This window comes from Amia ocellicauda, chromosome 5, assembly GCF_036373705.1.
Source record: "Amia ocellicauda isolate fAmiCal2 chromosome 5, fAmiCal2.hap1, whole genome shotgun sequence".
NCBI lineage: Eukaryota > Metazoa > Chordata > Actinopteri > Amiiformes > Amiidae > Amia > Amia ocellicauda.
In genome coordinates this window covers 11009627-11036589 of record NC_089854.1, presented here as the reverse complement: position 1 = coordinate 11036589, position 26963 = coordinate 11009627, and the positions used below count along the sequence as shown (strand labels likewise).

General features: G+C 38.9%; 1 protein-coding gene and 1 long non-coding RNA gene across 2 annotated transcripts in view; one reads left to right on the top strand and one right to left on the bottom strand.

The window, feature by feature from the left end:
- Positions 1-26963, bottom strand: part of LOC136749411 (uncharacterized) — a 92485-nt gene that overhangs the window by 51348 nt on the left and 14174 nt on the right. The window lies entirely within an intron of this gene.
- The window catches only part of tspan2a (tetraspanin 2a), a 33771-nt gene continuing 22328 nt past the window's right edge, over positions 15521-26963 (top strand). Inside the window, exon 1 of the mRNA XM_066703700.1 lies at positions 15521-15764. Coding sequence (XP_066559797.1) covers positions 15696-15764 — 69 coding nt within the window. The 5' untranslated portion in view covers positions 15521-15695. The remainder of the gene's footprint in view (positions 15765-26963) is intronic.

Sequence of the window (26963 nt, the reverse complement as noted above, 5' to 3'; positions counted from 1 at the left end):
GCTTCTGTATTTAATACTATTGTCACTTGATATCTAAGGTGTCTCATGCAACTGAACCCTGACTCTGAGAAGCATATTTTAGTACACAAAAGAGGATTGGTGAAATAACTCAGACTACATATGCACACAGGTACAGTATAGAGAGATGCATGTTGGAATGCATTGGTGGACACTTTTGCTAAATTGTAATACGAACATAAGAAAGTTTACAAATGACTGTACCCCTTCATACAATAGGATAATTATAACCGTAATGTGGCTGTTAATAATATGCTCACTTCTGCTCTTATAGGACAACAGCCTGTGAATTTCAAGCTAAATTAGTATAAAAACAAATGTAATGAAGGGGGACAATTAGTGTCTGTTTTTTTGTCACTGAACTCAATACTTTAGACAAACAGTTTTCAAAATACTGTAAAATAAAAATGATAAATACACATCACAGATCACAGAATAAATATGAAAACAGTGGAAACTATATAACAACCTACACAGTCAAAGAAAAAAGTTGCATTTGCATTTATCAGAATAACTTAATAAATTAAGGTACCTGGCATGATTTGGAAGCACGCCAAAGAAAATGAAATGAATTATTGGGCTGATAGGATTTAAATCCTTTCTAGTTAATTATTCAATGCAATAAACTAGCAAATACGGCTGCGGACACTTTCCCGGGGGAAGGCTGCCCTCTGGTGGTTAAGACGCAGTCGGCTAATTATAAATGATACACTGTCTGTTCAAAACAATTTGGGTTTTTTTCTCTCCACATTAATTTCTACAAGAGCATGATAATCATAGAGGACAAAATATAATCAATTGTGATTTAAATAAATGTATTAATATGACCGTGGAAAACAATAATCAACAAGAGAAATGTCTCAAAAGCAATACACCTACATTTTCTCATTTCAAATGGGATCAATAGTAATTGAAAATGTGTCGAATGTTTTTCTTTTCCGGTGTAAATTATCACTTACTTTGTACAAATATTAATATTATTATTATTTTCGTCATGAATGAACATCTTAGACTCGCCTGTTCAAATGGCTCGTCAATGACGTCGGAGGATAACGTGCTGCTCTGTGGAAAATCAATGTCAATTATATCAAACGAAAAATAAATGTGATAAAAAATGTATATAATATATATATATGTATATATTAAAGTGTAATGTCGAAAACACCAAAAAGGTCAAACAAAAACAAAGAAACACATGTAATATGTATTGTTATAATCATAAAATAGTTCGCTGTGTGTGGTATTTCACAAACGGTATTGATTTTTGTAAAGATGTTAGTTAATTTACGCCTAAATAAGTAATGACGTCATTATGTAAAACCCGATCCACTACAGAATACTCACAACATTCGCGTTGATATTGTATTTTAATAAACAAATACACAAAAACAGCAACAATACATGTTGGCAAACAAAAACACAGCACAAGCTAAAGCTAATATTTTAATTACATATAAACCAATTTATGTACATATATGAACCCTGATACTTTGCTCTGTATACAGTGTCACAGCTTGTGTTTTTGTACATTTTATCTCTGCTGCCCGTCTGTGTAACACTAATAGGATGGACAGAGCCACAGGATGTGCAGAAGCTGCCGAAACAGGCCATAATGAGTGCACCGCTCCCTGTCCGCAGGACCAAACTGTAGTTGAGAGCATTTGTTAATAAACAAATTGTCCCCCTGCTGCTTCCTGGGGGCAATTACTAAACTATGACTGCATGAAAGCTGGATTTGCTGCTTTTTGTATTCACATTGGAAAGGCTTTACCATCTCTGTGATGGACTTATTTTGTTCTCGACAACCAGACTTCTTCCACATCCACTCCCAGAGCTGTCCTCTGTCCAGGACTGTCCGGGCTGCACAAACACACTGATTTCAAGAAGTGTTTGATTGCTACAGCCAAAGCTGTAACATTAATCTTCTCAAGAATGCCATCCAGCTGATCCTGCTTAGCTGGTAGCCTACATATAAAATTAACTATCAAAAAACTAAATCTATAACATCCATGTCAAATTGAAGATAACAACAAGAATAAATCACAGAAATTGACAATTGACAATAGTGTACCTCATATTACAGAGTTATGCAATGCAAATGCTGTAGCATATGTAAGAGCTAAGCATTTATGTATTCCAATGTACTTATTTATATAATATAGGTTGGTACATTGCATGAATTTAAACATTTTTCTGTGTCTGTCTACAATAAAAATGGATCGAGAATGGTTACAAAAGAATAGTCCAAAATGATAGAAACTAGCGTGATGAAGACTGAAGCAAACGCTTTAAGCTTTGTAGCCATGCTCCTCTATCCTTATGTTTCCCAAACTATAACAAATCCCTCTTTTACACACAAACATGTAAAAATGGTTCTTTAGTTTATTTTTCAACTTTTTGTGTTGTGAATTTCTGTACCACTTCAGACAGAAACCCGAACCCAAATGCAACGTATTTCACCTACTGTCACAAATGTCATCATAAGGCTAAAAAGGGGGGTAATTAAAAGACACAAACATGTAGCAGTTCACCATGTCTCTGGGGTGTATTTGTCTGATCTGCAGTGATCTCGGTGCGCTCTCTCACCTGGTACCCACTCAGGCTGCTAGGTAACCTCTTAGCACCGAGGCGGGAGGACAGGCAGCTATTCCCTCGGATATTGGAACCAGGGCATTAGAAAACAAGAGTTCAGTGGATGCCCTCTGACTGAACCCGCCTAATGGAAATGCTTAGACAAGGATAGGAAGTAACAGGGTTCTCATGAGTGGAAAAGGCCGACACAGGCTCAGTGCTCAGTGCAGAGTAGTGTACCACTCTTACGTCATCTGAGAAATGTAATCTGAAAGGCCATCGTGAAGCCTTTAGGAGTGTGTACTCTTTTCATACAGCTCCTAGGTGCAATTAGAGTGGTTTCTGTACTAGCTGAGGGGGATTTCACGCTGCACAATCCAGATAACACCGTCTTTTCAAAATGCAAATACAAGAAAGGGTTTCACACTGCTTTTGATGTTGAAAGTGAATATAGCCTGGTGTCATTTCAGCACTCGCAACAGGAAACAAACACACTGATAAAGGTCTGTTCTCAGCATCTGAGCTGAATGAATAAGAAGACAGACTCTGAGTAAAAGAGCAGTCAACAGATTCATGCACGGGATTCACCTTAAGCTGGAGAGGGCCATATAGACAAGAGCTTTAAAAACACACCTACCAACAGTTACATCATTTAGGCTAAGGATGATCATTGTATTATTACATTTATCTTGGCATTATAACATATACATAAATATTACTTGCTGTACACATATACACACGCACAACAATAATCATATTAGATTCAATGGCTCTTGCATTTTAGGTAATTACATGTAACTCATAGTTATTAGTTAATGTACAGTGATTTTCTGAGAGGGTGGTCTTACAAAATGCAGTGATCTCATTGCTGAATACTGGCAGCTTTAAATATGTGGATTTGACATATTAAATGAAGCTAGAGCATTTTACAGTTGTTGTTGAACTGAAAATGCATACAAAAATATGCTCCAGTGGTTCTGTTGTATTAAAGTATTAAATAACCCTTATCTGTTTTTGAGGAAACCCTTTACTCACATAGCTTTGTGACCCTGACAGAATGAGTAATTGCAGACAGGACATGACCTAGTTATCTTTATCGTGCATATTTAGTTTGCAATCCATTAAACCGTGCTCTTTTGACTGTCCCCAGGACCTCTCTGCACACTATGGGCAACCAGGCCTTTTGCTTTCATGCCTATGAAATGAGTTGCCAGACCATTTAAAGACACCAGTATCAACTGATGCTTTTACTATGGAAGAGCATTAGGGCCACTTAAGAGAGAAAAATATATATATATATTTTGAGAAAAAAAAGTCTAAACATTTGAGAAAGCATCAATATGGCGTCGATAGGGGACTGGGTAAAACCCGAAACGCCGGAACAATGGAAAGATTTACAAAGACGTCTAAAACAGAAAAATACTTATTCTGGGCTTTCAGAAACTTGTGTTTTAATTGAAAATATTGTATTACATAATGTTAATAATATTAATAATGAACTTTAATACTAATAATAACAATAACAACGGCAATAATAATAATAATAATAATAATAATAATAATAATAATAATAATGTATACACATTTTCTACAATTTGTTAAACTGAACAGAATTTGTAAAAGTAATTGTGGCATTGATGTGCAATAGTGCTACAACAGTTTCATGCTGGGGAGCCATTTGTCGGACTGGGAAGAGACAACCAAATAAGTGTCCCCAATTTGTGTCTTAGATTGGGTTGTTAGCTTTCCAAGGGTTGCTTTCTAATATTGAAAAGACAACTCCCCAAAATCATCGTAGTCCTTTTTAAGGTACAGTAGTTTTTTGCTGGGGAGTTATTTTTGGAACTGGAAACATACACCCAAAATAGTTTACACAATTTGTCCATTTGATCGATTGGCTTATTAGCATTCTGAGGCATACTTTTCAGTAATTTAGACATCAATAATTCCCTTGTATAGCAACATTTCATTTCAATACAGCTCTACACCGTCTTTTTAACTTCACGATAACCTTCTCCTCATCTAGAACCCATTTAGGGGTTTACCCAGTCCCCTTATAATACCATATTGACGCTGTTGTGTTTGAACCTGAACTTTCAACTTTTTTTCTCAAAAGTTTATTTTGACTTTATTTTCTCTCTCTCTGGCCCTAATGCTCGTCCGTATTTTACAACTGTTCTGAAAACACATTTGTTTTTGTGTGGCTTATTTTTTGTTGTTGTTTTATCTGTTGTTAGAATGTATTTAAAATTTGTGCACCACATGAATAAAATACTATTAAAGGCATTTAGAACTGGGGACCTCCACCCACTTAAAGTATTTTGGACATTTGTAACGGATTGAAAGTCATACAACTGTCTTTTGTTGTTATAGGATTAGGAAGAATTGGTCCAGAGATGACCTCCTTATTCCAATGTTATTTCCTTTTTTCAAAGAAAGGTTGTCACTCCCTTGCTAATAAGCGTTCATGAAAGAAAAAAACTAGTGGAATTGCATAAGTCAATGAGATCCCTCCCCACCCCCCAACTTCTTCATTTCAGATTTAATTCTCTCAAACAATTGTTTTTTCCGGCTGTTTCTCTTTCTGCTTATTTCCTATCAAATATGCAAGATATGTGATGAACTATTCCCATAGCTCTCCTCTGCGTTTTCATTGAGATGGAGCTTGTATTCATGATGCATTTCTGAGGCTCTACAATGCTTTCACTGGCTTTACTGCAACAAACAGAAACAAAAAAACAACCCAAAAAACACTGTGATTCAACACAGTAAAGGTTTTGAGAATAATGCGGATGACAATAACAACAAACAAACAAATACATAAATAACCGTTCTTTGGTGAACTCCCTGACTGAATCTGTGAACCATCCTCAAGATCAAGTTGAAGCAATTCTATGTGGAAAAACACGTCTGTGGCAACAGCACACAAAAGCCTGACACATAGTTATTGCAAAAACAAGGGTCCGCTTACAAAAGAAGAGTGAGGGTAACGTTTGTGTCTTCATGCACACCAGCACATCAGATAAAAGAAACTGCAGCTGCCACCTCAGTGACAGTTACATCACTCTGCATTGAGAAAACAAAGATACGGTCACCCGAGACAACTGAATACACACACACACACACACACACACACACACACACAGGAAGATTACAGTGATATGTGAACAAATAGAGCTTGAATCATGCTTAGGACCTTAACACACCACGAGTAATACTGTTGTGAATGGTTTTCTTTATTGCATGTGGATGTGCATGCGTGTGTGTGTCTAACTTCCATACATAACTACATTACTTCCTTGACAAATACTTCACAGATTTCGGCGGAATACTGTGTGGCTTGTCCTCATAACATCCCTGTCACTGCTCACACTCGGAATGGAAAAGCGAATTTGTCCTCAGTAGGAAATATTAGGTGATGTAAGAAACCCATTTTGCCTGAAACCAGTAGATGTCATCATTTTCTCTGGACCAGAGATCTTTAAAGCAATCGGCAGCAGCACAGAGTTCAAGTGATATGCTTATCTGTTGGTTACATATTACAAAAAAGTGCAGCCAATTCATTTTTACGAGTCCTTGTTTCGCTGCGGGCACCGAAGTACTCCTCCGTGGGGTTTTTTTACAGTACCTTTCAGGATTTAACATTTGAAAAGATTGCCTGTAGTCTTCTCTGTGTAACACTACAGAGACCAGTTTCTTTAATTCCCTGCTTGCTCTTCTTTGAACTACTTCTAGCGCCACTGTGGCCTTTTTTTATCCTGTGACTATCGACATGTTACCCTAAACTAATGCATATAATGTTCCTTGATTTGATTTCTGCAGTTCTAACTATATAACCCACACTTTTGCACGCCCATTGTATATCCACATGATCTTGAGAGGGCCAATGTGTGCACCTAAATGCTTTTGATAAGCAGCCTCTTTGAGATAAGTGCTTCGAGGTTGATAATTAAGAAATTCACGCTTGCACCCTGCATATGATATGTGGCACATCTCTAAAAGACATTACAGTGTTACGCTGCAGAAAAAATAGAAAATGGAAGTGCTGCAGATTGATTCTGTACAATTACATGGGAAAGAATACATTAATATTTTAGATCAATTCAGTCACTTTGCCTATCTACTTTTACAGTGCACTTATTGCACCCCTTGTTTGTTTTCCGTCTTTTTCCATATGAAAAGCAGGGTCACTTTTTTTAAATCAATCACCGTGAACATACATTTGCATCTGACACTGTTACTTTGCATGTGAACATTGGTTTAAAAAACTCACTTGACCATTTGTTCACCTTTTGTTCTATGTTCGGCTCACCAAGACATTTTAAGGAAGGACTGTGATGTTGATAATTATGAAATTTAACAGGAAAGAGAGAAAAAATAAAAGGGAAATGACAAATCCAGGAAACAGACTGCAAAAGACATGCAATCTTGAAATGCAAAACGACGCAAACAAGAGCTAACAAATGGAGATCGATCAAAAAGTGCATCTGAAGATTCTTGCCGTGTTCCCTTTTCATACCCAGCTGCTTTTCTATTCTGACCAACAATAAACAAATCCAAGGGCCTGTATTCATAGTTAAATGTAATCTGCCAAGAGCAAACACAGGCTAGCATGGCTCTGAGGACAGGACTGAGACTGAAAAGGACAGGGGGCATTGTTTTTGTATCAAGGCAATATTTGCTCATGCCTTTGGACTTGCAAACTGTAAACACAAACATTTAACATGGCAGGTTATACAGGGAGACGAATCCAGCTATGGATGAATTCTCGTCATTAGAAAATCATAGAGCAGTCCTCCAGTGTAGACACAAATCAGAGGTATGATTACTGTTTACACAATGTCTTGTGGTTCTCAATGTACATCATTTAATCATTGCACGCCAAGATGAAGACAAGCACTAATTAGAGGATTGGACTTCTCTCACAAATTTAAAGTGGTGTGCAGATTCTTGCTCCCTAGTGGTGCATCCAATTAAAGTCTCCACCCAGAGTATCAGATGCGTTCCTTAGCCTAGATCAAGCTGGTGTACAATCCCACCCATGCTAATGCCAGCAGTAGCCAGGAGTTCCCATGATGTCTTGCAGACATTGACTGAGTGACACAGGGAGGAATGATTAACAATCAGCTGGGAAAATCCTCTGTCCTCCACTGACCAGTGACTCCTTCTGGCTTCTCGTGGGCCTACGGGTTCAGGTTTCTAGCAGTTCCTGCGGCTTCAAATCCTCCGATTGGTTAGTAACTGTCCTGTGGACTTCCTGAGTTTAGAGTGCTGTAGGCAGATGACTTTGATAATATGCAATTCACCTCATCCTTCCTGAAGAAGCATGCAGTCACAGTGGTGGGCAGGGACTGAGAAGCTGAGAAAATAACTGGTGTTTATACCATTTGCATTTTTTCCATTCTGTCTCTTTTTCTGTTGATGGTGCATATACTGTTGTGTGTGTTGTGAACACTGCCATTCCTGCATCGCGGCTCGTCTCTTCATGGAAATGTTTTCTTGTGTTGTGGCACAAACAGAGACTGTCACAGAACAAACACACACACCGTAGAAGTATGGAATTGACCAAGACTTAGAGGATATATAAAATACTGTCCAAATAAGAATGAAGAAAACCCAAGTGCATGTATCTTGAACTCAGAAAGCAGTCCTACACATTCCCCTCTATTGCCGAGCTATAAAAAGACTATAGATCACTTGAATATAAAAGGTCCAAAACACAGGTTAAAAAGCAGCCGAAAGGAAAGGGGAGGCTTACACCACAAAATCCAGCTGGCTGGTCATAGTGAACTCAGCCAAGTCACATGGTGTGTTGCATTAAGCCTCGACTTTATTGAAAATCCAGCAGTTACCTTGCACCTGCTACTAAGCTCTCAAATGCACTCTCAATCACTTTCCCCGTGTGCTTTAATAGAAAAATCAGGCATTCAGTTAGAATCAATGACATCTTGGCAGTTGTATCAAAACGAGCAATAAGACTGTTTTTAGCTACCGTGCATTCCAGTCTGTTGAAGAGAGCAAACTAATAAAACAAGACAAAAAAATTAAGGTTGCCAACTAGACGAATGTGCTTCCTCAGTTCATCCTCCTTCACAGTTTACACCTTTCCATCTCTCGTTTGGCAGAAGGAACAACTCAGCCTCTGTTCCCGACCAGTCCTGGGAATCCTCGTCTGCTTTGGTCCTGCTCCCCGTATAATAGTTCAAAAGATGCTTCGGAACAATTTTTCCTTCCAGACGTACAATGCGTTCCAGACTGCCACTTCTGTTAATGTCTCACAAGCTGTAAAGTTTCTTTATGACTTTTAATAAGTGCTCTGCTCTGAAGCTGGCATAGAAAATCACCAAAGATGGTGGTTTTGGAGAAGATTTTCTTTAAAGCTAGCATGAGGGATAAAGGGCGGTCTTATCAATACACCCTACAAGGAGTGTAATGGGTCTTGTCATATACGTCATCCAAATCTAATTGAGAGGGTTAATTGCAAATCCCCAAACATCTCAGATATTTAAGCTTGTGGTCTAACATGATCCTGCTGTATTTGTAAAATTGGCACCATCAACATTATCCATCACATAAGTCAGTTTTCCCCTTATAATCTTGTAAACGTAGCTACAGGCCAGTCTGAGGAGTCTCAAATTACTCCACAGACAGGCGTAATTGACTTACTGTGTTTTTGTTCCTTTCTACTGTGATTAGTCCAGGAGTTTATTTGACCTCAGTATATATGGGTATAATGTTTATGAGGTTTGAGATATTTCTACAGTCTGTGATTTCCTGTAACTGCCACAGTTAATCGGAATACATGGCTCACTGATAACGTGGGTTCTGCAAGTTTCCCAAGCAAAAAAGAAACCATCTATTTCTAGTTCTGATCACTAATTTTCTATAAACATTGTACATTATCATACTGTATCACAACCCTATTTTCCTTTTCAGTGCTGCAACACACTTTGAAATGCCATAATATTGCTATGCCGCAGAATAAATATGGTGGAAAGTGGTGGAATAATGTGCATATGTGCATGTTGGTGTGAGCAATATTTTTCTTGTTCAAATAGACACAAAAACAACTTCTGAGGACATTATTTCCAACTGATCATATTCAGAGCAATGGCCATATTGCAAATTCACACACCAAAGTTCTAAAATGGTCACACACAAAAACAGGTTCACAACTGTGAGAATCCGTTGAATATGTCATGATTTTATTAGGACTATGCTTGATGCAAAGTGGAAAGATAAACTCAAAGGAAACGCTTAGAACACTGAAGCTCCATAGTCACTTGAGATGCAAATTGCAATCGGAAATGAGCATTCCCGCGCAAATAGACAGGTGACAAAAGAATGGACACTTACATGAATAGGAAGGAAGCAGTAAAATCGCCTTGCTCACCTCTTCACACAGATGTAGCTGGAATCTCTCCCTGAATCGTTTCAAAACAGGACTTCATTGCAATCAACCCAAGTAATTTACGAGGGAAATCTCTGTCCAAGGCTTTGCCCATATTAAGTCAACCTGGCAAGTGTTGTGATCTGTGTTATTTAGTTCAGATGCTCCTTGGATAAAGCTCCTGAATTCCAAAGAGGCCCTGTGAATTCTGGAGGGCCCTGACACATTCCAGAAATGGATACAGCAGATGCCTCCCCTTCTCAGCATGCTGTCAATCCCATGTGTGTATTGATCCTTAACTTAGCCCTAACAAACATGTTCTCATGATATTCATTGGTTGTTGGAATTTGTACTTTCACTAATGCCTGGCTTCCCCCGGTGTTTTACATCATCCCCTAAGAGTCCCAAGAGTCTATGTTATTAGGCTGAGGTTTTGGCATTTTACTTGGAATAACATTTGTTTGGAATAAAGGAGAATTGCAGGACATTATATTAGAACATAAGAACATAAGAAAGTTTACAAACGAGAGGAGGCCATTCGACCCATCGTGCTCGTTTGGTGTCCATTAATAACTAAGTGATCCAAGGATCCCATCCAGTCTGTTTTTAAATGTTCCCAAATTTTCAGCTTCTAACACATCGCTGGGGATTTTGTTCCAGATTGTGACGACTCTCTGTGTAAAGAAGTGTCTCCTGTTTTCTGTCCTGAATGCCTTGAAGCCCAATTTCCATTTGTGTCCCCGGGTCTGTGTGTCCCTACTGATCTGGAAAACCTCCTCTGGTTTGATGTGGTCGATGCCTTTCATGATTTTGATGACTTGAATCAAGTCCCCACGTAGTCTCCTCTGTTCCAGGGTGAAAAGGTTCAGTTCCCTCAGTCTCTCAGTAGGACATTCCCTTCAGACCTGGAATAAGTCTGGTTGCTCTCCTCTGAACTGCCTCTAGAGCAGCGATATCTTTCTTGAAGTGTGGAGCCCAGAACTGTCCACAGTATCCAGATGAGCTCTAACTAGTGCATCGTACAGTCTGAACATCACTGCCCTTGTTCTCAATTCTGCACTTTTGATAATATACCCTAGCATCCTGTTTGCCTTTTTTATTGCTTCTCCTCATTGTTTGGATGGAGAAAGTGAGGAGTCCACATAGACTCCTAGGTCTTTCTCAAGTGTTACTTCATCTAGTTCTATTCCTCCCATAGTGTAATTATAGTGGACATTTTTGTTACCTGCATGTAATACCTTGCACTTGTCCACATTGAATTTCATCTGCCAGGTGTCGGTCCACAACTGAATATTATCTAAGTCCCACTGAATAGCCTGTGCTGCCGAGATTGTATCTGCTGATCCACCTATTTTAGTATCATCTGCAAATTTGACAAGTTTGCTAACTATCCCAGAGTCCAGATCATTAATACAGATTAGAAAAAGCAAAGGCCCTAGTACTGATCCCTGTGGAACTCCACTAACAACCTCACTGCAGTTAGAAGCGACTCCTCTAATCGACACCCTCTGTTTCCTTTACATCAACCAGCTCATAATCCATCTACTTACATTACCCTGAATGCCTACATCTTCCAATCTGAGGATCAGTCTTTGGTGTGGAACCTTATCAAAAGCTTTTTGAAAATCTAAGTATATCATATCATATGCTTTCACATGATCTACAGCTGCAGTTGCATGTAATAAATTAGTAAGACATGATCTGCCTCGTCTAAACCCATGTTGACTATCTCCAAGAATATGGTTTTCATTAAGATGCTCCTCTATTTTCTGTCTAATCATTTTTTCCAACATTTTACAAGTGATGCAGGTGAGACTGATTGGTCTGTAATTTCCTGGCTCAGTTTTGTCCCCTTTCTTGTGGATTGGTATGACATTTGCTGTCTTCCAGTCAGTTGGCACATCCCCTGTTCTAAGTGTCATTTAGAATATTTAAGTCAGCGGCCTATAAATAATTTCCCTTACTTCTTTAAGTACTGCTAGAAATATCCCATCTGGCCCAGGTGATTTGTTTGTTTTTAATTTTGCTAGTCCCTTTAGTACCTCCTCCTCATTTATCCTGATCTCTCTTAGGGTTTGACTGGACTGGTTGTTAACCTGTGGCATGTTATCTGTTTTCTCTTTTGTAAAAACCTCTGTGAAATACTCATTTAGAATATTTGCCACATGTTGTTTGTTTTCCAAGATACTTCCATTTTTGCCCTTATCTGTTTCACTTCCTCTTTTATTGACCTCTTGCTGTTGTAGTATTTAAAAAAAAATTGCTTTAGTTTTAGCTCCAAGAGCTGTTTCTTTCTATTTCCCTCTTTGCTTTCCTGATCCCTTTCTTAAGATCTCTTTGCAGTTCTGCATATTAATTGTATTTTGTTTAGTCTCTATCCCTTTTGTATGTGATATGCAGCACTTTTTCTCTTGATATTTTTTTGCATACTTCTATTAAACCATTTTGGCCAATGTTTTTTGGTCCTAGGTTTGCTAAGTTTTGGTACAAATTTCTCCTCAGCCTCAAGTAATATATTCTTAAAATATAACCATCCATTTTCAGCTGAATCTGTATCCAATGTGCTCCAGTCTACCTCTTCTAAGTGCCGCCTCATACCTTCAAGGTTTGCTTTTCTAAAATTGTAGACCATTGTTTTAGACTTGGTCCTTGTTTTTTTAAAGAATGCCTCAAAGCTAACTATATTGTGATCACAGTTTGCCATTGGTTCTCTAACTAGTGTCCCTCTGACTCTATCTTGGTCATTTGAAAATATCAAGTCAATGCATGCACTCTCCCTGGTTGGTTCCCAACAGGGCTTTCCCAGTCTATGTTTGGGAAATTGAAATCCCCCATTATAACAGCCACATCCGTGCTACATGCAGTCCTGATTACACTGTACAATGAAACATCTTGCTGAATATCTGAGTTGGGTGGTCTGTAACACACTCCTACCACTAATCCTCCAGATCTCTTGTCCAAAAGTTTCACCCACAAAGATTCTGTTTCGTTACTGGGATCTAATTTGAGTTCTTCTGTCTCAATGTAATTTCTGACATATAATGCTACCCCACCCCCTCTTCGATTTTGCCTGTCCCTCCTAAACTGTGTGTATCCTTTCAACTTGTATTCATCTCATGTTTCCGTCACTCCTACAACATCATAGTCACATGCCAGCACTATGGCTTCTAGGTCTAACATCTTGTTCCTTATACTCCTGGCATTGAGGTACAAACATTTCAGGACTTTCCTACTAGTAGTTTCCCTTGGGTTTCTTTCCTTAGTGGAACATCTCCCATTGTCAGAGCTCCCTGCCCACCTATATTACATGAGAGCTGTGTACGTGAAGGGGTCAAATTAGATAGGGGAGAGTGGACCTCTATCAACTGATTAACTCATTTCATTAACCCTGAACTCTGAACTACCTACTTGAAACTCATTTTTGGCTTAATTGAAGTAATTAACCTTCAAGCAATCTGTCAAATTTTGCAGTGCCGATGATTCTAAGGGCTGCTAGGTTACAGACCTCCAGGACTGAACTAGGGTCTGCTGAATGTGTGGGAAAAACAAGCCTTCTAACACAATTATTGGTGGTAAAGCATACACCCAATTCTGTGTTATTGCTGGCAACTGCTCATGTTGCCTGATGGAGAATGATTATGTCATATTTAATACTGCACTAGAAAGGAATGAACTGTTATTTCTAATATAAACTTCCAAAGTGGCTTTACACATCCTCTAAAGTGTTTTCAGTAACAGTGACGGGTGCACCATTTTTATCTAATGTATGTGTCTGTCTGCGTCCTGGATTGAAGCTATATTCCTGCTGAAAATATAGCTTTGGTGAAGCGTGGCCATGCCTCATCACACTAACAATGCAGAACTCGTCTCTTTTCCAACAATCTTCTCAACTACATACCTTGCAGTTTGCCAGCTCAAGTTAAAAGTCATAGTCTGAACTTAGACCCAAGATTTATTGTTCTTATAGTCGTAAAAGAGTCCAAAGATCTTGACATACTATAACATGCTCATGATTTAATTTAAGTCACACTGTCATTCTTCAAAGGAAAACTCTGTCTTGTGTCATCTCTATGTTCTGCAAATTTCAGAATGTAGCAATGTAGTAATGACTAACTAAATCAATATTTTTATAATAATACTAATAGGATTTGAAAAGGAAATCGTATTGGGACATTCCCCTCTCCAAAAATTAGACCAAATACTGATAAAAAATACTGATTAGCCTTGGAACAAGAGGTATTTCATCACAGCACAATGTTATGTTGTATATACAAATTACACAAAACCCCACGGTAAGTCCTTCTAATACCATCAGTGCTGTCATCTATTAGTGTTATTACTGTACACTGTAGTACAAGTGTACCTTTGTTTTGATGAACACAGATTCCTGCAGGTAGGGGAAATTTAGGGGAATCCAGGCAGTTTATTAAAAAAAAAAAAACTCCAATGATATTCAGACTATATACACCATTGTTCAGTCCATTGGGATTTTTGGTAAAGTATCTGCCTCATTGTTGCTGATTTACACACTGTCCACAACAATTTTAATTGCTCACATTTACATGAGCAATAATTAGTCAGGACACTCTGAGGTCATCACACAAAAAGAATGGTTTAATTTTAACTATCCACAAGAGTTGTGTTACACATCGGCCTCGAGCTGTTAAAAATAAGTCCATCAGTGCTAAAATAGTTGTTTCCCCATAGCAAGGACTGGAGGTGCACCCACCCTGGCACAAGTAATTTAAAAAACAAAAGGAAAGAATGCAGATTTCATTTTGTCCTGTAAACTCATATATATCCAAGCCACACATCATATCAACGAGTGCCAACATAGATTATTGCCTAAAACTAATAATGATTTAATTCTGGGGGGTAAATACACAAACAACCAAACAGACACAAAAGAGAAATATGGACCCAATCTACAGGAATATGCTAAAAATACTAAACAACTTATTCATTTGTCTGGATAGTGTCTGTGTCCTTTGTGATAACATTAATGAGAAAATAACTTGTTTTCTGATGGATTTCGAATAGATATCTAACAAACACACACACTTACGCTTACACACAGTCGTACAAAGCAATGCAAGAAATCGCCAGATATCATCACAATCTACTTTGCAAGGTTGAAATCCATGGGGTGGAAACTAAAGTACAGCTCCTGAGGAACGCCAGAGGAGAAGGTCTTCCTAGGCTTCTGAAACTAACTGTCAAAGCTAAAAGGGATAAGGCACGCAAGAGAACATAGTTTAAGAATATCTGTATTATTATATAAACATAATAATGATACATTGTATATGTGGAGTTCGAACACATCTCATAAAGAATACATTCTAGACTGATTTTTATGAAAGTAAACAAGCACATCATGCATCCGCTTTTGTCATTCACTAATCAATGTGTGAAATATTTCATCAATTGAGAAATAAATGCACATGCAGACACACACGGAATGGAAAGAAACTCTTGCACTGGCAAGTACTGGTACATCTACCCTGCACGTCTGAACCCGCCCTCAGTCCCCCCCATACAACATAAAAATGGGCGGTGTGGAAAGAGTCTGAAAATCCTTCGGTGGTTTCTATCGCAGGATTGACGGTGCGGATCCTTGCTTTTGCTCCCTGGCAGTGCACTGGATTTCACGGGCAGAGCTGGGAGACGTGAATAAGGCTGACAAAAACCAACCCTTTTCGCAATTTCTACTACCAACATGGGCAAAGTCAAAGGAGGGATGAAATGTGTGAAATATCTCCTGTTCATTTTCAACTTCATCTTTTGGGTAAGTGGTCTTGTTTCTCTGTGCGCTTTTTAACCATGTCCATAAAATGAATAATAAAGATGTGCGATTGCGCTGATTTGCACATTGTGTTTATTTATAGCGGCAACTTTGTAAGGTCTGGTGAGCAAGTGCATGCTTATGTAAGTTACAGTAGCCAGCAACCTGCTATTGCAATTATATTGTCTATCACGGGTGGTTTTAAATGTCTTGTAATGTTCCTGGTGCGTCTTTGAGGTATGTTTGTGTTTATTTATTTATTTCTTATTATTTCTTTGTTTTTCTCCATCTCATCATGCCGGTCTTTTGAAATGCTGTGGTCTATGCTTTGCTCTCTGCCTGAGCGGACTTGATCGGACCTGGAAAGGGTGACGGGATGGAGGCTGAGTTTGGGCTGTGGGGCTCAAATCAGATTTTCCATTGAGGAAAATCCGCCCCTTTTTCCTTCATGTAGCGTGTTTTCAAAAAGAAAAACGAGCTGTTTCGGCCGAGGTTGCATGGAAAAGCAAGCAAAGAAAGCAAGCATGCAAACACAGCACTTGGCATAACTCTGTACGACCAATTACAATGTTTCCAATGTATATGTATATTATTCGTTCCTTAGTGGCCACCATCGACTGGATATTCACTTAGGTCTGTAGTTTGAAAAAAAATAGTACTGATCTGAAGGGAGGAAATGGAAAAACTAAAAATGATCTAATCATCGTGTGAACGATAAATGATGGTAACAGGTGGTGAAAGAAAGAGGAACTTAGACTAAAAAGAAAATGGCAAAGTGCTAGTTGGTAAAAAGAACAAAATAACCCAATTACTCTGCTGTATAATACAAGCTTGTATTATGTGTAGACTTGCCCACACTGCCCTTTTCAACATTTTTGGGGTGTAATATATATATTTGTTTGGTATTTTGTAATATTTTTAAACAATTCTAATAATTCTGTAAATATGTCTAAATCATTCAAAACTCCTTACACTTCAATGATTTCTTGTATATTTACTTACTTACCAATTATATCCAAGTATTGTAGGCATACAGTGTATCATTTTGGGTTAGGAGTTGGATTAGATGGTTTTATGATCCCCAAAGGTCGCTCCATTAGCTACCAATGGAAATGTCATCCTTTGTCACTTATTGAAATGATTTTCCAAGATCAACTTCTGCACTTTTATGAAAACATAGATTAATATAACCAGATCTGTTTTCTTACCATTAACTGAGCATAGAGGAGGACCACAGAAGAATGTAAAAGAGCTTTGGAGTTGTAAACTAGTTGTGTTTGGTTTTCAGTTTTGCTAAGTGTGTCTAGTTTGAACACCTTGTTGGAATGCACATCAAGTGTAGTATTCATATTGTTTCACTTTAAAAAAGAAAATAAAATGTCAGCTCAAAAATGTATGTAAAGTGAAGCAGAGAGCCTTCACATATTGTCCATTCATAGGCCTTGGGGACGCTGTAATGTGCTTTGCCTCTGTGATCTCGCTGAGGTCATATTGGCTCATCCGAGACCAGAAAATGTGGCTGTTCATTCCCTTCTTACAGCAGAGACATGCCCTGCATCTCACTCCCAGCCCTGTCTGACATCCACCGGGGCCTCTATCACAGTCAGCCTCCACCACTCCTGACACACAGGCCTGCTCAGGAGATTTAAGGATTGGGGCACATACAGTGGGAAGGAATCACCACAATTTGATTTTTAGCTTTTATAAATGAGCTTACAAATGGCTTATTTATTGTTACAGCATAACTAGTCTGCAGGACAAGGTAGTGCAGATGCATTTCTGCTGTGAGATTCTGTGGGCTCATGTACAGAAGTCTTTTTTTTTTTTTTGTAATGGCTCCTCTGTGACAGAGTGTGCATTGTGCAGAGGTGCTGATCTTCACAGTGACCTCATAGTATAAACAGATGTCCATCTTGTCCCAGCGCAGTGTGCTGGTCTAGCGTTCTGGAGCACAGCAGCCCGCTCCTGTGTGAACGGCAACCTTTGTAAGCCTTGATGTCATTATAGTCATAATTACACATCACCGCAATAGCCCACAAAAATAACTGATGACCTGGAGTGAGTTGATAGTTAGTGTAGGCTACTTTTTGCTCTGTGTCTAATGCTTCCTAAAAAAGAAAAAGGCATGCCTTCAAGAATACAACAATGACATCTTGTAGCATATCCTAGTCCTAAAAGCATGATGAATGAAGCCCTGAGAATAAGAATGCGTCCTTGCAGTGTACATGTAAATATAATATAGTGACTCTACTGTTACGGTTTCAAATGACAAACTATCATAGCGCCTTCCAAAGCGGAAGACAATAAATATAAAATGCACAGTGATGAACACAAGATTAATTATTCCGCTCACTTGAAAATTGCATTATTTCCTGCGAGGGGAATTCCTCTGTTTTTCCCAGGGAGACATCTCTGTTATGAATCAAATGTAGACGTTTTAACAGTCTAACAGTAAAACGAGTAATAAAGAATAAAAAAGTATTTCCCAGTTCTAATCTAGGCTGTGTTTATGGGGCTTTTCCTGCAGTTCTGTGGCAGCCCGCTAAATGATGCCAGTGCAACTGGTTCCTGTATAGTAGCCAGTAGAAGGAACACTCTGTTTTTCATTGTGGGTTTGCGCAGAGCTCTCGAGAGCAGTGTAGACTGAAGGGAAGCTGACTTGGGCTCTATGTGGCTTGGCCCAGTCACCTCCAGAGAAAGACGACAGCTGGCACAGCACACCAGAGAGAGGGAGAGGGAGAGAGAGAGGGTTGGGATGATCCTGACCTAGATAGACAGGAAAATAGGAGAGCTGTCTGAAGCAACGTCTGTCATATCAAGTTGTGCTCACAGGAGCTTGTTACAGCTCACACACGCGAATGCTGCACATCCGTGACACGCTTTGTGGTTGTGCATTTGGAGGACGTATCCATCCAATCCCCCCCACTGCTTTTTCACACCGCATCCATTAATGATCCTGTAGCCCTACCCATGCCCCAGTGGCATTGATGTTTTTATCTTTCACTAATCCATCCCGGGTGTGCAGGTTGTGGCTTCGTTTATCAAACTCTTCCTTTCAAATCCAGATAAACCCATTAGAGAAAGGCAGTGGTTGATCTGAGGGCAGACAAGTGGACATTTATCAGTGTGGCCAAAGCACACAAGCAGAGACAGTTTCTCACCTTGACTTGTGGAGGCTGGGAAATTAACGATATTGGCACTTTGCAACAAAAGAGTCTGAGTCCCAGTCTGCTCTCACTTTTCAAGAGCCCAGGTTTTAAAAAGCATAGATTACACTACTCTCTGGAACACAATTGTGGCACCTAACAAAAATCCAACTCTAAGGGCCAGCCCAAATCAAACTCTGACCTTCAACTGCAAAATACATTTCAACTGGTTTTCTGTTTTGTCTCAGAGGATTCTTTGTTCTGCCTAATGCAAACCCAAGTAAACAAAGGAGGGTTTTTTATTTTGCGATTTGGCAGGCAAGTTAATAGATGATTTGGTCCAGGAATACAGTTGTCATGCCAATTTTCCCCTACATCGTAACTGCACAGACCAGACAGCCCTCAAAGTGGCTCAGCGTCTTAGGCTGGCATCACATTTCCTTCTCCCAGTTGAAGTCCAGCATACATCTCAGTGCTCAGCTTTGTCGCCGGCTCAAGAGGTCCTGGCCTCCTCCAACCTTTGTCAGAATACTCCCTTAGGATCTGCTGCAGTTTTGTTGCTAATGGATGTTGCAGAAAGTGCTGACCGGGGACGGGCAGGTGTGGTGGGGGTGGTTGCTAGCTGTGTTACAGTACACAAGTGGCTCAATTTTACATACCTAGTTTATATAAAAACATGAATAGCCAAGAGTGAAGGCTCCCCGCCCCTCAGTTCCGAGCTCTTGTACCCTGATCAGCTCCAGTTAACCTCTCCCCAGACCATTTAGTGCAAAGAAAAAAGACATGCGTGAATTTATTATATTATCACAGATAGTTAAATCTGGTAAGTGTTTTGACCGTTTTCTGTCAGGAACATATTTATCTGTACTTCCAAAACCAGTTGTAGGGATCATTCCTTGGGGATATTTTGGATACAAAAGGGTCAAATAATAAGTCATAAAGAAATCTTTGGAGGTGTTATAATGAAAAAAAAATACTCACTGTGGCAAAACAATCTCTCTCCTTGATGAGGGTTGCACTTTTAAGTGTCAAAAGGTGATGATCTGACAGAATTGAACAGACACATCACAGATACATTGCTTATATACTCATACCATCATGTGAGGTCACACAAAACTATCTTGGAAAGTGTAATAGTCCTTTAAGCACTTGAAATACATGAACATGAGAAAAATCAACTATGCTTCTCTGTGACTGTGACCAAATTCAAAGTTTTTTAATCACATAATTCACTCATTTGCACATGTACTATAAATATGCATTCCTTTACAAAGGCGAGTCACAAAAGACCAGTTTACTACTAACTACCTTAGAAAAACTTAGCAAGGAAACACTTAGGCTATTGTTTGGTAGGGCCCTTGAGCAGAAGAGGGTTTTCAGGACAGAGTACTTTAATTGAATGCAAGTTTCTATTATGTATTTTTCCATGATGATTTGGGATATTATTTGGAAAAGAAAGGATGGGATCAGCAGTGAAACTGTGATTAATCGCAAAATTTGGTTTGTAAATGAAGGCAAAGCTATGGACTGTTCTACACTGGGTGGTGCTGTATGTTCTCAGAGAGCCATATTATTGTGTTTAAATGCAACACAACAATGTGTAGATTGGTATGGTAACCTTGAAAATGGAGGTTTCCCCGCCTACGTGTCTGCCAGTCATGTTTGCACACATCTGTGTAAATGCCCTTATCTCTGTTTATTTAATTTTTTTTTTTTTTTCCAGTAGGAGTAGGTCTGTGCTCATACGACAGGGCATAGAAGGCACTAGTGCAGACAGCAGTGTGTGTACATTTCCCAGAAAACATTTCTGCCAACTTTAACTTGGCTGCTTTCTGGTTGTGTGAACCACAGTGTTGGCACACACAGAGCCCCTGTTGTTCTGAAAGGCCTGACTGTTATAGTTTGTCATCACCACTTAAAACAGAATATCCCTCTCTGTAAACAATAGTTTTATTGGGAGGAAAAAACAAAGGATTGCATAACTTTATTTATGTATTTTCCCCTGAAGCCGGTGTAATGTTTCTCTTGAAAACAGACAAGAACCAAAATCATTCCATGAGCAATTCTTCAATGCTGCATCTGTGAACTGTGAAATTGAATTTATTTTACAGTTGGTCAGAATACTTTTCTATTGCATGGAAAAGGCCATTTAATTTTTTTTTTACCGAACCCACCAAGTGAATCTGTTAAATCTGTGACCCTAGAATATATTAGGGATGTGACATGACAGAATCTTCAAATGCAGATTTCAAAGCATTAAATCTGTGCAGATCAATCAATCCATTTTTATTTGTATAGCGCCCTTCACAGGTTAGCCACAGAGCGCTTTACAGACTGGAAAACATACAACAAAGTACAGCAAAATAAAATGCATAAATACAATAAATTAAAATAAATAAATATAGACCTGTAAACAGTTTACATGATCTAAAAGATGTGGATGTAGTGTATTTAGAGGTAGATTGAGAGGCTTTTTTTTTATTATTTTGGCCAGTATATAAGTTCATATACAGTGAGGGAAAAAAGTATTTGATCCCCTGCTGATTTTGTATGTTTGCCCACTGACAAAGAAATGATTAGTCTATCATTTTAATGGTAGGTGTATTTTAACAGTGAGAGACAGAATAACAGCAAAAATATCCAGAAAAACGCATTTCAAAAAAGTTATAAATTGATTTGCATGTTAATGAGGGAAATAAGTATTTGATCCCTTCGACTTAGTACTTGGTGGCAAAACCCTTGTTGGCAATCACAGAGGTCAGACGTTTCTTGGAGTTGGCCACCAGGTTTGCACACATCTCAGGAGGGATTTTGTCCCACTCCTCTTTGCAGATCCTCTCCAAGTCATTAAGGTTTCGAGGCTGACGTTTGGCAACTCGAACCTTCAGCTCCCTCCACAGATTTTCTATGGGATTAAGGTCTGGAGACTGGCTAGGCCACTCCAGGACCTTAATGTGCTTCTTCTTGAGCCACTCCTTTGTTGCCTTGGCTGTGTGTTTTGGGTCATTGTCATGCTGGAATACCCATCCACGACCCATTTTCAATGCCCTGGGTGAGGGAAGGAGGTTCTCACCCAAGATTTGACGGTACATGGCCCCGTCCATCGTCCCTTTGATGCGGTGCAGTTGTCCTGTCCCCTTAGCAGAAAAACACCCCCAAAGCATAATGTTTCCACCTCCATGTTTGACGGTGGGGATGGTGTTCTTGGGGTCATTCCTCCTCCTCCAAACACGGCGAGTTGAGTTGATGCCAAAGAGCTCGATTTTGGTCTCATCTGACCACAACACTTTCACCCAGTTCTCCTCTGAATCATTCAGATGTTCATTGGCAAACTTCAGACGGGCCTGTACATGTGCTTTCTTGAGCAGGGGGACCTTGCGGTCGCTGCAGGATTTTAGTCCTTCACGGCATAGTGTGTTACCAATTGTTTTCTTGGTGACTATGGTCCCAGCTGACTTGAGATCATTAACAAGATCCTCCCATGTAGTTCTGGGCTGATTCCACACCGTTCTCATGATCATTGAAACTCCACGAGGTGAGATCTTGCATGGAGCCCCAGACCAAGGGAGACTGACAGTTATTTTGCGTTTCTTCCATTTGCGAATAATCGCACCAACTGTTGTCACCTTCTCACCAAGCTGCTTGGCGATGGTCTTGTAGCCCATTCCAGCCTTGTGTAGGTCTACAATCTTGTCCCTGACATCCTTGGACAGCTCTTTGGTCTTGGCCATGGTGGAGAGTTTGGAATCTGATTGATTGATTGCTTCTGTGGACAGGTGTCTTTTATACAGGTAACGAGCTGAGATTAGTTAGCTCGTTACCTGTATAAAAGACACCTGGGAGCCAGAAATCTTGCTGATTGATAGGGGATCAAATACTTATTTCACTCATTAACATGCAAATCAATTTATAACTTTTTTGAAATGCGTTTTTCTGGATTTTTTTGTTGTTATTCGGTCTCTCACTGTCAAAATACACCTACCATTAAAATTATAGACTGATCATTTCTTTGTCAGTGGGCAAACGTACAAAATCAGCGGGGGATCAAATACTTTTTTCCCTCACTGTATATATTTACATATTTTACTTTTTATTTTAATAACAGGCTATAAATGTGTTAGAGCTGAAAAACATCATAGTCCTAAAATTTTATTAATGGAGTACTTTTATTAATTTTATTTCACTTTTAAAACTATAACAATTGCGTGAGTCATCAGACAGTCTGAATTAACTGTTCAGGGATGCAAAAGTTACTACTGAACAAGGTTTCTTAATTTGTTTAAACAATGAGTATTCACATGGCCACGTGGACATAAAATTACTTATTTGATACATTTCCAAAAAATAAACTAATGATAAAAATCATACCACAAAACGCAATATATGCAAGTGCCAAATCGATTTTTGCCGACATAAGTGCAAAGTTCAACATCAACAAGTGCCGATTCAAAACCCTAAAATATATCCATCAAATAATCGTTTTACTTCATACAGCCTGGAACTCGTCTGCTGTCGCTTCTCTTGAACCATAACTGTTCTGTTCAAATTCAGCTACACACACTAATTGCTAATTGGGTATTCATTTTCAGTTTTTAAATATACTCATGCTTATGCAAGTGGTTCCTTTCCTTAAGAAATAACAATGGTAAAGCTTACAATTAAATTATGTGTATAATTTTAAATCTTTATTAACAAACTCCATTAAGACCTTACATAAACAGCCTCCATAGCTCGAATATTATCAGCCCCTAAGCAGAACTGTCAAAAAAAACAATGGACAGGAAACTATGAATTAATTACATGGACTGCACCGCTTAAGCTGTTGAACATGAAACTGGGCCTGGGACAAAACTGAAGACAAAAGCATTCAAGTTCACACAAGTTGAGGTGGCAATAGAGCTCGTCTGAAAGGTCAGTTGTTCTGTACAGTGCAGTACAGGGTTTCCTGGCAGGGGAGTCCGGGCCATGGTGTGCAAGCTGCGAGTCTCTTTGCAACGGAGACCCAGGATTGAAAAACATAATCCCAGACAAAGGGCCGGGCATAGCAGGTGGCAGAAGCCGATACCAAGCTGCTTACTGCTGCAATTCTGCGCCACCACCCCTGTCACCCACCCAGGAGACGAGAGAGCCTCCTTCACACACTTACCCAGCTTCTCCAAGAAGCCTCTCTATGGTCCCCCAGGGCGCCGCTAATAGACACGATTATGTTTCAGACAATGCATTTTCACTTACTTTCTCTACTGCTTTCTAGCTCTAATTGTCCAGTCTCTGGGCGCTGTGCGGTTACCATTTCCCTCACAAAAACATTTTCCAGCACCGAGTAAAGAGCTGTAAATGACTTGTCCGTTACCGCTCTTCTTTTACCTTTTTATAAATGCTTTTAAGTGCAGATGGATGTTTATTTTGCCCACTTACTGAAGTTTAGTTATCTGTGATATTACCCTAGCCACAATGAAGCAAGACTCCATTAGCCGTCGAGTATTCAGCTGCACGATCATATACAGAAACTGTAGCTACAGATGTTTTGCAGTTATGCCTTAAGGGGCATTCCCACCCAAAGCTACAAGTGCTATTGTTAGAGCAACACGGCTCTTCAGCAGAAGTGCAGAGCACTGGACAGGACAGAAAATATTTGCATCTTTCGCCACATATTCCCATCAGTCAATCAAGAATAAAAAAAGGGAAAACCTAGTGGGCTGTGAGTCTCCAAATGAGATCAGTGAGAAAGTTAATATTATATATTAATTATATGTGTGTTTCCTTTTACAGTTATCAATCATCATATTAGTGCTCTGCATAGTTTAAAATAATTACAAAGTTATATTTTGTAATTAGCAGTATCATTTATTTGTATTATTGTAATTTACAGTAAAATCATATAATATTAGATCTGCATTTTTTGGTGAATTATTTTTTATTTAAGAACCTTTAACCTGTAAGTGTCATGTCTGTATTAAGCCCTTCCCAATGGCGTTTATGGTTTGTTGTTTGACAACTCAGTCACTGTAAAGTACACACCCCTGTCCTCACAGGCCACGCACTAACTTACCCCTGATGCTGCCCTGTTGCAATTGGTGTGAACACAGGTCTGCAATGACTGCAGGCCGGCACGCAAGGAGGCGGTGTGTGTGTCCTGTAGGTGTTTTTCTGTTGCTGAGGTGATCTGTATGAATCCTTTCTAAGCATTTATGAAATGCAGAAGTCTTAAATGGGAACAGATTTGTGTTACATATACATACTGCAGTTATCAGATTCACAATCTGGCATGAAGATGTGACTTTTTCCAATAGCAGGGGAATTTACTACAAGATTGTTTGGCAAGCTCCTCCCTTGTATCCGTATCTCAACAGCAGAAGAGTTATTCTTTGAGGAGACAATGGAGGAACAATGAGATTAACAGAAGTCAGACAAAGCCCATGAAAATAGGATTTAGATGTTGTTCTTTTTTTAATCTCCCTAAATACCTCATAAAACTCCTGGATGTTTCCTGTTCCCTGCCATGAGACCCATCATTTTCACATTCAGCTTCCTCCGTTGGGAGGCTTCATAGTTTTCTTCGCGCCCACACCACTCTTATCACATACATCTCACACCCAACTTACTGTGCCTACAACAGAAGAATAGCTGAAGATGGGTGGGTGAGGAAGTAGTGTGACAGATTTATGCCAAGTGCTTTGATAATTTTGTGCAGAGACTTAATTATTTAGTTTCTGTTGGCCAAGAGGCACAGGAATATTTCCAGTGTTTCGATTTTAATTTTATATTTATTTTAATGTGGCCACATTTAACATTTCATAATTTCCTGTTGTTTAAAGTAAAAGAATGCTATTTATTCCCCAGCAATGTAAATCTGTTTTATAAAAGGAAATACATAAATGAGTGTTACTGCAAGCAATTGTCAGTTTTGCATTTGACTCAAGGGAATAGCAATAGCACTTCAGGGTAGCATATGGCGCTCAGGGGTGTGCATTAGATGGGTGTTTCAGCCCAGGATCTAAATTAAGGCATCTCTCTCTTTTGAATTTCTATTCAAAATTATTACAATGGCTTACTGTAGCATGTTTGCAGGGACCATTGATTTAACACTGAGGTATTCACTATAAAATACACTCTTTTTAGGTGACTTCATAGTAAGATGTAATGCAAATATTTAAATACCACATTGTTAACTGTAGCTGAAGTTTTAAAATCTTAGTCAGCAACGATTACAGAAAAGTCTTGAATGCATAAAAAAGTACAATTTGTTGAAGTAATCCAGAAAAAGGCCTTAACAATTTTGTTAATGACATAAAATAGCATACATTGTCCTTCATTTGGAGATTCTTCAGTGAGAAGATCCTCAATAAAATAAAACAGATTTAAAAAATAATAATAAGTCTGGTAATGAAAGTGATTGTTTTTCCACACAGGTGAAGAAATAAGTAAGGTGATAAAAGAAACCACAGACTACTATGAAAAGCAGTATAATTAAGGCAGATCTTTAGTTTGCTTACTACTAGCTTTATTACCATGCAGTGGTCGTATAACATAATCAAGAGCAGACTTTGTCCTTATTTCTTTATAGCACTATTGGCTTATTTACCATTATCAGTATGAAATTGGCATGGTATTATTCTCAAATCGAGACACACTTTCAAGAAAGCAATAATATGTTCCGAGTCAAGCTTAATTTTTACACACGCCAGCAACTTTCTTGATTTTTTTTTTTTTTTAAACCCTCTGTTGAGGTTTATACTAATATCGTCCAGTGACACGGAAGTGGTTTGGTTGAATGTAATGCAACAGCGCAGAGGATGACAAAACGAAGGGATCACACAGCATACAGTGAGGGAAAAATGTATTTGATCCCCTGCTGATTTTGTACGTTTGCCCACTGACAAAGAAATGATCAGTCTATAATTTTAATGGTAGGTGTATTTTAAAAGTGAGAGACAGAATAACAAAAAAAAAATCCTGAAAAACGCATTTCATAAAAGTTATAAATTGATTTGCATGTTAATGAGGGAAATAAGTATTTGATCCCCTATCAATCGGCAAGATTTCTGGCTCCCAGGTG